The sequence below is a fragment of the Penicillium digitatum genome, chromosome 1 (genome assembly GCF_016767815.1).
Source record: "Penicillium digitatum chromosome 1, complete sequence".
Classification (NCBI taxonomy): domain Eukaryota; kingdom Fungi; phylum Ascomycota; class Eurotiomycetes; order Eurotiales; family Aspergillaceae; genus Penicillium; species Penicillium digitatum.
In genome coordinates, this window is record NC_089384.1 from 4869422 (window position 1) to 4886284 (window position 16863).

General features: G+C 48.1%; 5 protein-coding genes across 5 annotated transcripts; 3 read left to right on the forward strand and 2 right to left on the reverse strand.

Annotated features, from left to right (window-relative positions):
- Positions 1–1070: 1070 nt before the first annotated feature.
- Pdw03_4014 (Major facilitator superfamily domain, general substrate transporter) lies at positions 1071–2566 on the forward strand (the record flags this gene model as incomplete). The annotated part of the gene is made up of 7 exons (XM_014676103.2): positions 1071–1220; positions 1332–1343; positions 1395–1437; positions 1501–1629; positions 1685–1827; positions 2024–2084; positions 2133–2566. The coding sequence occupies 7 exons, from the start codon at positions 1071–1073 to the stop codon at positions 2564–2566; spliced, it is 972 nt and encodes a 323-aa protein (XP_014531589.2).
- A 129-nt stretch (positions 2567–2695) lies between these two features.
- On the reverse strand, positions 2696–4755 carry Pdw03_4015 (Atg22B-2p; the record flags this gene model as incomplete). Its single annotated transcript, XM_014676102.1, has 8 exons — positions 2696–2992; positions 3047–3130; positions 3195–3251; positions 3299–3537; positions 3607–3801; positions 3859–3983; positions 4035–4517; positions 4565–4755. 8 exons carry the CDS (start codon positions 4753–4755, stop codon positions 2696–2698), a joined length of 1671 nt encoding a protein of 556 aa, XP_014531588.1.
- Positions 4756–6613: 1858 nt separating this feature from the next.
- On the forward strand, positions 6614–9339 carry Pdw03_4016 (Beta-N-acetylglucosaminidase, putative; the record flags this gene model as incomplete). Its single annotated transcript, XM_014676101.1, has 4 exons — positions 6614–6649; positions 6700–6822; positions 6876–8915; positions 8980–9339. 4 exons carry the CDS (start codon positions 6614–6616, stop codon positions 9337–9339), a joined length of 2559 nt encoding a protein of 852 aa, XP_014531587.1.
- A 213-nt stretch (positions 9340–9552) lies between these two features.
- Positions 9553–10391, reverse strand: Pdw03_4017 (Glutathione S-transferase; the record flags this gene model as incomplete). Its single annotated transcript, XM_014676100.1, has 3 exons — positions 9553–9926; positions 9985–10190; positions 10255–10391. The coding sequence occupies 3 exons, from the start codon at positions 10389–10391 to the stop codon at positions 9553–9555; spliced, it is 717 nt and encodes a 238-aa protein (XP_014531586.1).
- Positions 10392–14179: 3788 nt separating this feature from the next.
- On the forward strand, positions 14180–16385 carry Pdw03_4018 (Galactose-proton symport, putative; the record flags this gene model as incomplete). The annotated part of the gene is made up of 6 exons (XM_014676099.1): positions 14180–14220; positions 14282–14356; positions 14427–14690; positions 14741–15870; positions 15936–16050; positions 16109–16385. 6 exons carry the CDS (start codon positions 14180–14182, stop codon positions 16383–16385), a joined length of 1902 nt encoding a protein of 633 aa, XP_014531585.1.
- Between the last annotated feature and the right edge of the window lie 478 nt (positions 16386–16863).

A 16863-nucleotide genomic window follows, 5' to 3' on the forward strand; every position in this document is an offset into this window, starting at 1 on the left:
TTCAAGGAAAAAAGCCAAAGAGCGTGAGGGAGGTGGAGGGGACAAGTTGCTCGTTGGCGGTCAGAAGCGGACAACGTCATGAGCAGGGGCTGTGTCCTTTGTGAACAGCCACAACACCACTTTGGGTATACGCTTTTTCAGATGTTTTAGAAAGAGACATATCAGTTAATTCATAAATGTGCGGGCTTTTTAGCATTTGAAAGACTCTTTTGACTATCTTTTAGGCTTCGTGCTAGGTTGTTAGGAAGGGAGTCTGGACTTGAATATAGTGATTCTTGCCGGGCATAAATTATCTAGCTTGTTCAAGATTCTAAAAGGGTTAACTACGGGTTTTATTCATTTCCCTACGTTTATCTATATGCGTGGGAGTACTCTGTATAGGAGTACGGAGTGTGTATGTTTCTTCACAGACCTCTCGCCAGCCCCCGGATTCTTTTCCGCTCCTCTGCCCCGGCAACCCCATCTTCTCCCCGAATCAGATTGGTTCGTTGCCTCTGGATTAGACAAAAGGGTCCTTGAAAGATGATAGCAAGCTCTTTGAGGGCCCTCTGGCCCCTAGAATGCTACATCGGAAGCAATCCGTCGATCCTCCCAGATGATAGGGAAAAGAGGCCATTCGAATTTCTCTCAATGACTCACGCTTCAAGTCTGCGATATAACTCGTTGCCGTTGAACATGCCTAGAGTAAATCCATCTACGTCCATTTCTTTGCTCTTAACTACAATTCTAATTTGGACCCCCTCCCGCGCAATTACCCATAGATCCGACGAGGATGACCTTGGAAAGAAGCCGAATCTAAGAACGATTGCAAAGAAATTTTTTTTTTTTCCTATCTTGCATCTACACCACGAAAGAGTCGGATCTTATTTACCACAAGCTAGGAGGCACTAACTCTTGTAAGAGACTCCCCACTATGTTTCCAACTACCTCGCTAGCTTCCAGGGAGGAGAGGCGGTCTCAGTACTCAATTAATGACCCCCAAATCCCGATATCTCCAGTCTCGTCATTGTTAATGAGAGGGAGCTATGAATAGTCTTGGTCACGTACAGAGCTATGTTTCGCATCATGACATGGTTGTCAATGATGTCTTCCAGGAGGTCGATGCGGAACAATACCTACGCTTTTCACCTGCCCGCAAAGTGATCATCGGTGGTATCCTGTCCTTCTGCTCTTTCCTGGCACCTATCTCCTCCACCTCTATATTATCTGCTATACCTGAAGTCGCAAAGACCTAAAGTACAACAGGGGGGGTGATAAACGCAAGCAATGCGCTATACTTGGCGTTCATGGGTCTTGCGGCTCCCTTCTGGGGGCTCTTTAATCAGGTCTAGGGTCGACGTCCGGTACAGAACCGGGAAGAGTTCATCCTGAAGCAACAAGCTAATTGGGTGCAGGTCTTTCTAGCGAGCGCATACTTGTTCTTTGCGTTTAGCATCGGTACGGCCCTAGCACCTAACCTCCCAGCAAATCAAAATTTCCGCATCTTGACTGCATTCCAAGAAACATCCTGCTTGGTCGTTTGGGAGCTCCGCGTTGGGAGATGTACACGAGCCTCGAGCACGGGCAACAGCATTCGGTTGGTTTTTGTCAGGAACCCTAAATGGGCCAGCCTTTGGACCATGCATTGGCGTGCGTCTACTCTAGAAATCTAGCGCCGAGACAATCCGCTGACCTACAATTACAGGGCGTTATCGGCACCTTCCGCTCATAGCGTGTGATCTGTTGGCTTCAGGCACCTCTTGGAGGTTGCGGCACGCTTCTTGTCTTTTTCGTTCTCTCCGAAACCTACCCCCATCTGACGAAAGGCGACATGGCCGACGAGACGATGTGAGAAAAATTCGAAAACCTTTGGTGCCGGATCTCTCCCCTCCAAGTTGCTACTATGTAATTTAAATATCCCAGCCTCTTCTGCAGGGCTCTCGCTGCCGGCGCTCTTGTCTGGAACCAGGATTCTCTCCGGACCCCGATTTGATACATACTTAACCCACGCTTCCACCGCACCAGGCTATGGGTATCTTGATAGCACACTCATCGGTGGAAGGTGGGCAGACCATACTGTGAAGAAAGGATCATCAAGCGCGGCGGTATCCCAGTCCCCGAAGATAGACTGAAGTCTTGTCTGATAATTTTAGATAGTGACATCCCCGGTTGTACATTGGTCTACGGCTGGACGGTCGAGAAGGCAGTTCGTGGAATTCCCGTCCTCGTCATTGCGATGTTCTTCCAGGGAGTGGTGCAGCCGTTCTGCTTCCCTAGTCTTAATACCTACAGCCTGGATTTTATGTATTTGAGTGGGCGGAGCGCTGAGGTGGTTGCTGGTAGCTGTCTGTTACGGTGCGTGTTCGGTGCTCTGGGGTCTGGGCTTGTGCTTCCGGCGATAGAGAGTATGGGAGTGGGGTGGTTCAGTACCATCAGCGCCCTATATTTGCTTGTTTCCGGGGTCGGCGCATGGCTCACAACTATTTCTGGCGATCAATGGCGGGATAAGGCTGAAAGGAAGAACCAGCGTAAGGCCGAGGAGAGCGCTGAAGAGGTACAGCAGAACACGACAAAGGCTGAGGCATGAAGGCTCAATTTTGGAATATCTTGTTGGGGACATCTATGTAAGGCTTAAGAATAGAAGGTGTCATGATCAAAAGAGAGACCAACAGAGATGCAGAGAACAGCAACTAAAGAGTTCCCAAAATTTAGACGCTTACTCTCTTGTCAGAGTGCTCGCCTGCTCGTTTTGCACATGGGGGATATCTTCGTTCCGAACCGGTTGCTTCCCCTTTGTCATATCATTCGGATCTACACCACTCTCTGCCACGACACGGTCTATTTTGCGCTGCTCGGTGAATCTCCGACAATCTTCACGACCTTTTTTGACGTCTACAAAGCAAATAGCAATCATTGCCCCGGCGCAGATGGCGAATAGAAATGGGAAGCCCATCCAGTTGTTGTGGGTTTTGTTTATGATGGCTTGAATAACATTGGGTCCAATGATCGAAGACTAAACAGTCAGCGAAATTGAAGGAAACACAGCACTAAAGAAAATTGGACTTACTGCACGATTGGTTATCCCAAAAAGCGCAAAGAACATATTGTCGTAGCCGCGTGGCATCAGCTCGCTGATCATCGTTTGGGCGTACTGGATGAGGTTAGAAACTGCATGGATATCCATTATGTTGGAAACCGTTTGAATTTCCACCTACCGCATAATATGGAGCCTGGAAAAGCCCGAAGATGACGTTGTAAAAGTAAAACTCCCACTCCATGGCTGTTAGTTGTGAACTGTCAGCTAAGGGCTGCTACACACCCTGTTTTGATACCCGATGCGACTGGTCCACAGTCCTAGCATTCCCCAGAAGGGGATGAGAACGCTAAAGGAATTGGTGAACAAAAACATGGTCTTCGTCTCAAATTTGAAGTACCGTTGTATGTACCAAAAGCCAAATGTTGAGGTGCTCGAGCAGGCAGCTTGGGTAATGCCGAGATATGTGATTTGCAGGAAAGAAAATGAAACGGCATCATTTTGGATGATGCTGACGAGAGTACCTGTTGAACCATGTTAGTGCATTCTCTTTTCCACACTAATGGGTGTATCGAATCAAGTAAAAAGCTCACCAGTAGTGTTGAGGCCATCGGCAAGAAGGAAGTAGGCTAAAAAGTATAGAAACGTCTGTGGCAGAGACCTGATCTCTCGAATGGCCAGCCAAATCTGCTTGAAACCAACAGTGGTGTAGCTGGACCCATTCGGTATCTTTGGCCCTGGCCTTTTTTGCTGGAAAATAAACCACCAGATGCCGAGAACGACCCAGTCTGTCGAACGTCAGATAGTGCGACCCTTCAACGAATTGCCAAGACAGCTTAGCTTACATGAGTTGGTAAGACATAGGGCCAGGTTATTAGATACACTGTTATTTTGGAGGGGAAGTAGAACGCTCAGATTAAGCACAAGCGTGAGTAGGTATCCGATGTTGCTATGTGCAGTTGAAATGTTGCTGCTTTTGTCAGAGACATCTCAAACAGAAGCTCAAAAAGACCACACTCACCTGATGTGATTTCTCTCTAGTGATTCAATTGTATCATATTCCTCCTGGTTGATCTTACCCTCTCTGAGATCCTCTTCTCTCGCTTTGCGCACATGCGGCGTATACCGCGCCAGACGGGGGAACACGGCAGCATAGAATACCAACGTTGCCCCATAAGCAATATATGCCACAACGTACAAGCCCATCGCCGTTGGCCACTGGCTCGGATGCCGGATAGCCATCATACCATACTGCAATGCCCAGCAGACCACCGTCAAAGCCAGAAGAAGCCATCGGCCGAATGTTCCATAGTCCGCAGCACTTCCTAGCCAGACGAATATCACCGTCATGAAAGCGAAGCAAAGACCGTTGGCAATCAAAACCACCGAAGATACTGATCTTGTACCTCCCACCCATGGCACTACACATGCCGATGAATCGGTGCAGGCTTGGGGTGGATTCGAGCCAGGTTGATGTCCGGCGCCATTTAAGGCTTCCTGGAAGCTTGACGGGATTAGTCGGATAAATTCCAGGGTTTTCATTGTACCTACAGGGTTTGGCTGTACGATCCAGGGCCAACACCGTTATCACCATTGTAATAGAGGTAATATGACCAAAGTTCCTTCCTCGTGGTGGTTGGCTGTTCGTACGCGTCCTCCTCCAAGGTAGAATTCGACTGCAAAGCTGAGGTCACACCCACCATCACATCACTTTTTGCGTCATTCTCCTTTATTTTAGCCATGTTGAAGATATAGGTTGGACAAGAAATCCTTAGACATCTCCTTGGATCTTGGTTTGGGTTTCTCCCATGTCAAAACCTCAGGAAGTCTGCCTACCCCCGCATCTATCGCACTTGCCTTATCTTTGGTTACAGTCGAACATTCAAATGGCAAGAAATGTTCAGGCTTGTAACGAGATTTAAAGGGGGTTCTCTACGGATAATCTCCAACGGTGAGAGGTCCAAATGTTCCAGGTGTAAGCGCAATGTTGCAGTTGCATCAGGTGGACCCCCTTTCAAAGTCACTCCCCATTTACTTGCAGATCTCATCGAGCTGAGCGCCATGGAGATGGGAATGGCCGTACACTTACTCGTAGACGGTTTCGATTTTAATCCTGTGGCCCTAAAGAAACTCCTCGCCATCGACGGTGAGGCTGTCCCCAGTATAAGGGAATGCATTTCAAGTGCATTATTCGAAATTTATGTGGGTATGGGTATATAGTTAGAAATCTTCTTCTTCTTCTTCTTTTTTTTCTCTCTTGCTAAATGGATGTGATTAATCTGTGAGATGTCCCCTTCATAGATATCTCCCTTCAATTTCATAGATAGACCGCGGAAAAAGGCGGAAATCCCAACTGGGGTGTGTTCATCTGATTCCCACCTTGTTCCCACTTGAATTCCACTTGGTGTTCACTTGGTGTCTCGCTAACCTTGACCTTGAGCCCTGGAGCAGTTCACTCAACACAGCATTTAGGGCCCGATACCCCATCGAGATCTTGATAAGATTTTATCGAACAGACCCCTCTCGATACAGGGTCTACAGACAGGAGATCAGTAGGCCGTGTGGCCCATGTAACAGACTAGTTGTCATTGTAAACGTCGGAAGTCTAAGTTCTCGTTGAATCTTAGAAGCCATAGCTGAGAGTTTCAGATTGATAGTGAAGGGAAGATCCCAGCCAAGTTTCATCAGTGACACCAAAGATCAAGAAATACAATCCGAAAAGTGTTTGTGAGTCTCAGAAGACTGGAGCATACAGCGACGGCATCATCGATTCGGTGGTAACATAGGACATCCACCGTGTTTAGAGAGTTTGCGAACTATCTCCGAGTAGATTGAAGTCAATTTGGTACATTCAGGACTGGTTATCTGACATAGCGACACCCTTTGAGGACAGATCAATTTCATAAACTACCCATCTCAAAAGATAAGCCTAGGTACATAGTATACTTCATAGATTCTACAGAAACGCCACACTTGGATGATCTAGTACTTTCTGATCTCACTGCAAGTCGAGGAACGCTATGTCAAAATGGTGTAGAACGTCGTGCTCAAACGACGTAGGAGGGTCATGCCATATGCTATATACGAAGCTCTTTCTATCCCTGCCATACATTTCAATGCGAGTGTGCGAGGGCTTGGGTATCCTCATGATCAAATCAGTTTGAAGGGAAAGAACTGCCAATCACAGCAACTTGTGTAGGGGGTTTGCTAATGTTGATCAGTTGAACTTCTCACATAAAGAATGGAAAGGTCTCAATTACCAGATAATATAAGATCATGTAGAAAACATTCCCCGTCGTACATACTTTTTCTTACAATCTTCCATCGTTACATATCTCCCATCCATCGAACTTGCCTTATCTGTTTTTTTTGGTTGCATTCAAATGACAAGAACCTACATCTATGGACTCACTAATCCGTAGATCCCAAGAGGTTACGCTGAAATCCCCCCCCCCCCCTTTCCACCCAAGGTGAATATCCCGGTGTAAGCGCAACGTTGCAAGTGGACCCGGGCAGACTCCGACCCTTGTCAACATCACCCCGTCTGATCCCAATTACTCGTCCATGACCCCAAAATAGAAATCAAAAATCAAAGCCAGGATGGCTTCTTCGGATCTTCAAAAGCAGGTTGGCCAGGTAAATCAGTACAGAAACCCCTCTTTCGTGAATCTCACTGACGATCGCAGCTCTTCACGGTGGGGTTCTATGGCTGCACCCTAAGTCCCGAAATCAAGACTTTAATCCATGACTACCATGTTGGAGGAATTGTCCTCTTCTCACGCAATTTGAAGAATGCAGAACAGCTTCAGGTGCGATGTCCGAGGCAATTTAATTCTTGATTGGCTGGACTAATCTTCTCTAGGCCTTGACACTGGCTTTACAGAATGAAGCTAAATCGGCCGGGCATGAGCGACCACTCTTGATCGGAATTGACCAGGAGAATGGATTGGTCACTAGAATTTCTCCCCCGATCGCTACTCGAGTACCGGGCCCTATGGCACTCGGCGCCACGCATGATCCAGAGTGTGCCTATAGTGCGGGGAAAGCCACGGGGGAAACTCTGGGCTTCTTCGGGATCAACATGAACTATGCACCCGTGTGCGATGTCAACTCAGAGCCGTTAAACCCGGTTATTGGTGTACGTAGCCCTGGTGATGACCCAGAATTTGTGGGCCGGTTTGCGAGTGCAGCCGCGCGGGGCCTGCGCGAACAAAATGTTGTCCCCAGTGTGAAGCATTTTCCAGGTCATGGAGACACAGCTGTCGACTCGCATTATGGACTACCAGTAATTCCTAAAACAAGGGATCAGCTGGAGCGTTGCGAGTTGATTCCCTTTAGGCGGGCTGTCGCCGAGGGCATCGAGGCCGTCATGACAGCACATATCTCGTTGCCCCGTTTAGATCCCACGCGTCCTGCAACGCTTTCTGAAGAGATTATGGAAATCTTGCGTAAGGATATGGCCTATGATGGTATGATCATTACAGATTGTCTGGAGATGGATGGAATCCGTGCGACATTCGGGACAGAGGAAGGCTCGGTGCTAGCATTGCGCGCTGGTAGCGATAATATCATGATCTGCCATACCTTTGAGGTGCAGGTGGCTTCGATCAAGAGAGTTTGTGAAGCAATCAATTCCGGCACAATCGATGAATCACGACTGGCGGACGCTTGTCGCCATGTTGCTGCGGTGAAGGGCAAGTTTTTGAGCTGGGATACCGCTCTTCGGCAATCCAATCTCGCAGAACTGAGCTCGCTCAACAAAAAAATTGCCGAGTTAACTATGGAGATGTATTCTCGATCGACCACACTCGTGCGCGACAAGAATGGAGTTCTTCCTCTATCAAAAACTTCAATCATCATATTCCTCTTCCCCGGAGAGAAGACCCCAGTCGGTGGCGCCGTTGATGGCGAGGAAACGAAGAAGTCAGGACTATACCATTCCAACACATATCTTAATGTGTTGCGGCAACATAACAATTCCATTGCTGAGATCAGATACGGAGCAGCCGGTCTGACTGCAGAGCAATGGCGAACCCTTGAAGTCGCTGATGTAGTGATTTTCACCTCGCTCAATGCAAGAGAGTCGCCATATCAGGAGTCGCTAGGCCTAGAACTTGCTGAACGTGTTCAATCATTGGTGCATATTGCCGCCTGCAACCCTTATGACTTCCTTGATGCTCCCAGTGTCAAGACCTATATAACCACATACGAGCCGACCATCGAAGCATTTTCTGTAGCTGCCGACATCATGTTCGGAGCGCTGGTCCCGACAGGTGCCCTCCCCGTGGGGACTAATGCTTTGGCAAAGACGTACGCAGCAGTAACGCCCTTTGATGCACAAAGAGATCTGGATGAGGTGATTGAAGTCTGGGCCGCTGCTCTCCCGAGCTACATCATTCCTACTGGAAGTTTGCGATCTATGATTGTACGCCCGTATGGCCACCATTTCGTCGCGCACGTTGAATCGCAGCTAGTAGGCTTCTGTCTTGCTTATACAAATGCTCACGGTACACCAAACACCGTTTATATCGCAGTTCTTGCCGTATCACCAAAGTACCAACACCAAGGCATTGGTATTGCTCTGCTAGAAGAAACGAGAGCGTACTTCCGGGTAACCTTTGGCTTCAATAACATGAAGCTGGGCAGCTCATTCCCCCGCTTTTGGCCCGGGATTCCCCGGGATCTTCCAGAGACGGTACAACATTTCTTCACTCATCGTGGTTTCCGACTCAGTCCACCCAGTGCCCGAGCCGTTGACTTGTACCAAGATATCCGGAATTTCCAGTCGCCAGAGAAGTATATCACTCGTGCCCGGGATCGAGGCTTCCGCTTCGCACCATTGAAATCTGAAGATTACGAGGCCTGTCTGGTTGGACAAAGAAGGAACTTCTCTAAGAATGGGGTAAGGCTCTTGTGTTGTTCTCGCGCTTATACCTTGTTAGAATCTGTACTAATCTGTTAAACAGAGCTGGGTGGAGGCATATGTTGCATTGCATCCCGACAAGTATCCTAACAGTGTGATGACAGCATTCGATTCCCAAGGCCAGCAGATCGGCTGGACATTAATGCTCGGTCCATCAGACGCTCTGAACGAGTCTTGGGCATTCCCCCAAACCTGTGGTCCAAACACAGGACTGATCGGCGCCGTAGGAATTGATGAGTCCCACCGCCAGAATGGCATTGGGTTGGCGTTGATCTGCCACGCTATTCAACACATGAAGCAGCGAGGTATTGAAGGTGTCTTTGTAGACTGGGTTGCACTTGATGGGTGGTATGAGCAGGTTGGTTTTGAGACCTGGCGAAGCTACAGACCCGGAGACCTTTAGGCATTCCCTCGCCATCGCCTCCGTGTTAATTTTAAGAGCTTAGCTCTGGTTCCGAGAGGTATTTATATCGACCATTCAGACCTTTGAAATATAAATACTGTTCCTAGATGCAAGGCTGAAGCTTTATGACATTTTTTTTCCCAGAAGGTTGACTTGTTCCTTACATAATCAGTTCTTGGCTTTGTCACCGGAAACCCAAGATACTATCGGCAATCAATGCTGATCAGAATTGGTCATGGCATCAATCTTGGCTCGACAATTCCGGAAGAATTCAGCCTTCTGCTCAGGAGTCCTAGTCGAGTGGGGAACATCCACCCCCTTTTGAACAGCAGCACGCTTATCAATCTCCTCAACCCACCTCTGCAAAACAGGGAACTCGGACAGGTCAATATCCAAGAAAACACGAGCACCGCGAACCCAGGCAAAACTCGCAATATCGGCAATAGTATACTTCTCACCAGCCAGGTAAGGGCTTTCCTTCAACCGCGACTCGAGGACCGAGTAAAGACGCTTCGTCTCGTCAACATACCGCTTAATGGCGTAATCAGAGCGCTTGTTGGCGAAGAGACGGAAATGGTTCGCTTGCCCTGTTGGTTGTTAGAGAGAACCTGGAACACAAGTACAAGGTGGATTATCTGCACGCACCTTGCATAGGTCCGAGTCCACCCATCTGGAACATTAACCAAGATGTTTGTTCGACGTGCTCGGGGGTGCCAGGGGCGTAACTGATTTTGCGATCGGTGTCATACTTGTCGACTAGATAGGTCATGATTGCTCCACTCTCGAAAACACGCTGCGAGCCATCGAGTAAGGCGGGGATGCGACCATTGGGGTTAATCTTCAGGAACCATCTGTTCGATGGATTTCATCAGTATGTTATTACAAGTCGTGCTGCATGGATGGAGAGAGTTGTACTCTTCCTTTTGGGGGTTCGCGCTGGAGGAGATATCAAGGCCTTCGGTTTTATAAGGCAGGCCAAGCTCCTCGAGAGTGATGGAGGCTTTGATACCATTCGGCGTAGGCCAGGTGTATAGGGTAATGTTTGAAGACATGGTAGAATCAGGGTAAATTCTTGGGAATTATGATAGTGTTGATGCAGTTCTCAGTGAATAATGGGACATTAGGAATAGTCCCAGTAAATATACGTACTTCGCTCCCCAAGGCCACAAAGCGTGAGAAGGCTTATTTGTCAGCTCCCCGCAATAATGCCCTCTCCGGTCGTAATGTGGCGTCATATGACATCAGTTTGACTCCAGGTCCAAAACTGCTGACCCATATCCTCAAATCAATGAAGCAAGACGAGTTGATGCGATCAGTGAAGCCCTTTTTGTATTTGTAGGTGATACATAATTACACCATTTTGATACATAACTAATAGAACATTTGGGTGACCCTTCCCCCAGGATGGAAGAAGGACCCAGAAGAGCTTGACTACGAGGGTGAATAAATCACACCAGATCCCTGGGGTAATCCACTCGCCGTTGATTACAAGCTTGGGGGATGCACTTCTATCATGTGCGACCCCCAGTGGGGAGGGGCGTGGGAGATTCTACTAAATCTGCTAGATGGGCGGGGATGAGATCACTGCCCCAGAGACACTGGGTGAAATCAATACTACCATAAAGGGAGAAAAGCACCAGACAAGACTTCAACGGAAGAGACTCGCCTGAAACGGATTGACTTATCCTTGCTTCTGTGGACTATGCGGACAGCTAAGTATACATTCGAGATGCAAAACCTCACTCTACCACCACTCCCTCTGTGCATGGTCCGGCTGTCCCTATTGCGCTCACCGAGGTCTGTATAAATCCTACCCCTAGGTCCATTCCCCGACATACTACGGTAGAGCAAAAGAGGACATTGAAGGCATTGCGCTACAATGGAAAGGTATCCGAACACCCGGTTACCAAGATTTTCTCCGCGGGGAGGCCGGGAAAAAGACAACAGACCTATGCTTCAATTTCCAAGAGCACATAGTCATACGCGGCGGCATAATTGCCAATCTTTCTCGCGACATCGGATCAGCTAGAAGTCATCTTTGAGATATTTCGGGATTGCTATGAGATCGGGTCAGTCTATCGGAAAGTGCTAAAGAGAAATTCTACCTCGTTTCCCTTCACTCAACGATGAAGAGTAGAACGGGCAAGGAAAGCGTTCAAAGGGAACAGGCATCTGATCATCTAGAGATTCACATCCATGAAATCCAATGGGAACATCCAAAGAAACAACATGAAATAATCCATCTGTGGTCATATCTGAGTAAGCATTTACCCCCCTATACAGGAACCATCGATTTCTAGAGGGGTAGGTGTTACAATCAGTTTCTATGTTTGGACCAAGGCAATATTGCCATGAAGAAAAAGCACTTTAGCTACCAGCTTGTCGTGATTGAATGTCAGGAAATATGCGGTTCTGTTTCAACACTGATGCCTTCGCATCTCCTTACTATTGGCAGAAACCCGCCTGGGGCTTTAACAGGACAGGATTTTGGCCCAGTCACTCGAAGAATTCTCAAAGTACGGTTTTATCCACATTCGAAGCCGTTCCCGGTGTGGAGTCAAATTGGAACTACATCTCGTAGTTGATAGAAGCCTACGAGGACTCTAAAAGTGGAAAGGAAAAAAAATGGATAGTACGATCGTAGAATTATTCATCTATTTACTTTGCCCTTTATTGTAGGATATAAGAAATATCAGCAGTAGGCTTAAGATTGACTTTGGGAAAAATTCGGTGGATTTAAGAGTCGCCACATAGTAGGTTGCATAGGAACCCGCAAGGGTGATCCCTTTCTAGACGGATAGATCAATATTTACAGAATGGATACTGCCTAGGATCTGGTATAGCACATGATATAATCAGACCAGAGTTGGACGCTTGATAGGCAATACTGCCACGCTATTCTTCTCACTAAGGGCCTTCGGAATTGACTCAGAATAATCCAGTACACAAAGGGCACTCTACATCTAACGTGTCAGAACTACTTTAAAGGTGCAGAGCAAGTCAAAAATGGCGTTAAACTAACCAGCTTCGTGGAAGATGGTGCATTTGCTGGGAGTTGTGTCATGACTCACATGGGGCGTTGAGAGGTTACAAAAGCATCTCTAATCTTTCCCCAGAGAATAACCAAGTCGGAGTTTAAAAAGTCCCCACATGGCCACGAGCATTTTAGCGTCGCAACCCCCAGACACGGCCCGCTCGAGCCTCGAGAATCACATCGCCGGAGACGGTCACAGTCCGCTTTCTGAGGTTGATGATGCGATCATCTTTTAATGTGCCGCTTCGGTCGGATCAGCACTTGGCCGCGTCACGTTCCGAGAAACACGTTGATTGCCGTGGAGGTCGGACTTGGCAGGATCATAATAAGAGTTGGAATCATTGCCGGGTCTCGGGCTACTTGGTCTAAACGCCACTTAACACCTCTTGCGCTCTTGACAGGAGAAAAACGCACGGTAACTCCCGCTTAGGGGGCATACGGCTGGCGTGATTCTATCCGCAAAGGTCAGGATTGAGCATCCCTGGATTCAAAACCATTAGTCTCTTCCGATAATCCCTCACGGCTTTTCTTGCCGGATGGACTCCGAGGGGACTTCATCTCCAAGTTGACTTGGGCCTATTCCGTCCAACTAGATTGCACTCGCGTGCTAGACCCCACAGTAGAAGCAAATCGATGTCTCTCCCGCAATTTGCCCCGGGTTTGCCCTTCTTCTCTCCCTTTTGCTAAATTCGGAAATGGATTCAATTTCGGGCTTTCGTCAGGTCCTAAATAACCTGTAATCATGGAGAGTTTGCTCTCTCTCAATGCGGGTTTACAAGACAAACTACATTGCCCACGTGAACCTCTAAGCTCTATGAAGTCACCAAACACAAGCATTAAACGCAGAGATTACCGCAAATTACGCCTCATTTAGCGCCGGCTTAATGACTGGCTCCTTGGCTGGCATGCCTCAATGCTGTTTGTCAATCATCATTCCGGCCCCCTGCCTAGAGGCGACTACCAAATGGGGCGCTCACCCGGAGACCCCCATACCCTCGAGACGTGACCCTGATACCTCGCGAGAATAACTTGGATGTCAGGATTTGAGAGGAATGATAGATAGAGTTGTAAAGTTTCATTGCCTAGTAAAGAGACAAGCACCCCGTCATCAATCGGGAGCTAACTCCGGGGCACAATAGCAGGCGCACTTTCGCATCGGACTTGAACGGGTCTAGACAGTGACCCCAGTAACAGAGCGAAAGATGTTAGAGGGGTTTACATGTAGCTGTACTTGGACCGAGAGTTTCCATTTGGGCATGAAGGTAGCAGAGTACTCTTAATGTAGTATTTGGCTGAGACCAAGTCATTCCACTAAAGGCCAAAGGCTTAGTGGAATAGTGGAGTATCTCTTTCTTGTTTAGCATCTCTCTATTTTCTTCTTAGGTTTGAGGGTTTCCCAGTATTTCAACGTGCCCCAGAGTATATCCGTTTTGGGAAGTAGGAGGGAAGCCACATGTCGATTCAATTCGGCTTTCCTCAGGGCTTGGACGTCTTTCATGTCAGCCAATGATGTTATCTTATGTCAAACGAATTGGCCGGGGAAAAGAGTAGATGCAAAACATAAATAGGTGTCCCTCCCTTCCCCACTACCCAGGTCAATAGTTATTCATCACTTTGTTTGTCTCTGAGACTCATCAAACGAGCTACTACGGTAAATGAAGTTTGGAATTGGTTTACAACTCTTCCGCTCTGTCAACCTTGCGCTTTTCTCAATTTTCTTCTTTCATATCAAAAGGCCCAACTCAGCTCACAGCCTCTGGTTTCTATCTGTGTTGCCATTGATAGCTTGACCACCGAGTCCCGAAAATGGTTCAGGAGGCCATTACTCAGATGGGCTTAGGCCAGCGGTAAGAGTGATATAATCCGTACCCAGGGTGCGCTTTGCAATGCTCATCATAATGTATTTAGTTCCAGAAACGACCAAACCGGTGCTGAGAAGGGTTACTTCGAGCAAATTGATCTTCAGAATAATGTTTCAGCCAGGTAAGTTTCACTCAGTGGAATCCCGAGTCATTTTTTTGCCTTTCCCACTTGGGGCATTAACGTCAACCAGGATCAAGAATCCTTTGGCCAACTTGACCAAGAATCAGGTGCTCCGCAATGTGGAAGAGTTTGCAGAGGAGTACAACGTGACCGACATCCTACCCGAGTTGAAAAAAGGAGCCCTGGTTGCGCGTGATCCTACAGAATTCGAGACGGTGGCAGAATTGACCGAGCCGGAGCTCACTGCCCTACGTGACGAAGGGCTTCACAAATGGCGTCAGCCTAGATCTCTCTACTTCACCATCATCCTGTGCTCTATTGGTGCAGCGGTGCAGTAGGTGATTCCCCCAGTATGCCTAGAGTCCATTTCTAATGTGAAGACAGAGGATGGGACCAGACTGGATCCAATGGTGCTAACTTGTCCTTCCCCGATGCGTTTGGCATTTCAGAAGATCCCCAAAAGAGCTCTCAGGCCGGTCGGAACCTGTGGCTTGTCGGCGTGATCAATGCTGCTCCCTATATCGCTAGTGCTTGCCTTGGATGTTGGCTCTCCGACCCATGTAATCGGGTCCTGGGCCGTCGCGGTACAATCTTCATCTCATCGATATTTTGCGTCCTCACCCCTATTGGCTCTGCAGTGACCCAGAACTGGGTACAGTTGTTCGTGGTCCGTCTCCTACTGGGGATTGGAATGGGCTTGAAGGCCTCCACAATTCCAATCTTTTGTGCTGAGAACACTCCTGCTGTTATTCGCGGTGGTCTGGTCATGTCCTGGCAGCTGTGGACCGCTTTTGGCATTTTCCTTGGCTTCAGTGCCAACCTTGCTGTCAAGGATGCCGGTAAGATATCCTGGCGCCTACAACTTGGATCGGCCTTTATTCCGGCTATCCCTCTCCTATTCGGTGTCTACTTCTGTCCAGAGTCACCTCGCTGGTACATTCGACGGGGCGAGATGGGTAAGGCATACCGGTCTCTGTGTCGCCTCCGGAACACGCCTTTGCAAGCTGCTCGCGACCTTTACTACATCCATGCTCAGATAAAGATTGAGATGGATTTAATTGGCAAGAGCAACTATGTCACCCGCTTCATTGAGCTCTTCACTGTTCCCCGCGTTCGCCGTGCCACTCTTGCTTCGTTCGTTGTCATGATCGCCCAGCAGATGTGTGGTATCAACATCGTTGCTTTTTACTCATCGACTGTCTTCAAGAACGCCGGTGCAAATGATACACAGGCTTTGTTTGCTTCCTGGGGATTTGGCTTGGTTAACTTTGCATTCGCCTTCCCTGCTATCTGGACTATCGATACATATGGCCGCCGGAATTTGTTGTTGTTCACTTTCCCACAGATGGCATGGACTTTGCTTGGTGCTGCTTTCTGTTTCTGGACTCCCGAGGGTACGGGTCACCTGGCTTCGATCGCTATCTTCATCTTCCTGTTCGCCGCATTCTACTCGCCTGGTGAAGGGCCCGTGCCGTTCACATATTCAGCGGAGGTATTCCCTCTTTCCCATCGTGGTATGTTCTCCACTCTCGGTTCTCCTCTGCCTTGATATCATTTCTAGAACTAACATTGATCTCAGAGGTCGGCATGTCCTGGGCCGTGGCAACCTGCCTAGGTTGGGCTGCCGTGCTTTCAATCACGTTTCCCAAAATGTTGAGTGCAATGACTGCCACTGGAGCATTCGGGTTTTACGCGTCAGTCTTTTCACCGATACTCGAACTTTCTCATCAAGCCTCTAACGATTGAATTTAGTGGTCTGAACGTGACTGCAATGGTCATGATTTTCCTCTGGGTCCCCGAAACCAAGCAGCGCACTCTCGAAGAGCTGGATTATATCTTCGCAGTTCCTACTCGAGTGCACATGAAGTATCAAGTCACCAAAGCGCTACCGTACTGGTTCAAACGCTATGTTTTCCGCCAGAATATTGAGCTGGCGCCTCTTTACCAGTTCGACCATCTAGCGGGTGGTAATGAGGATGTGGCCATGTCGCGGACACAAAGTGTAGTCTCTGACCATGTGAAGTCGTAGATCGATCTGGTCAACAGGGCTCTGGAATTTTTTTTTTTTTTCGAAAAAAAAAATCCTCGGATATTCAAATGATGGTAGATACACGAAGAATTTTGAAGATTTATCGAATTTATCACAAGAATTGTCAGTCTCTAAACCCTCAAAAGAGCTAAACCCGATTCCTTGGGGTCTGTTACTGTGTTCCAAGGTGTCTACGGGATAGACCTGTATCAAGTGTGCTCCACAAGGTTTCGCAGAATCCATGGTTGCTGGGGAATCAGCTGATGTGGAGATTTGATCAGGACAAGTTCAAGGTTGATATACTCCGTAAGTCGAGTTGGGATGATGGGCTATTGTTTTGTAAGACAAATAGCGGCAAATGACAGTATTCCATGCACAGAGCAGAGTCATGGGAAAAAGCATCAAAGAATAATCCAAATGACCATAAATCTAGGCGTGCTGTAGGCTACCATAGGCCTGATAGGCGCATCACGTGGGA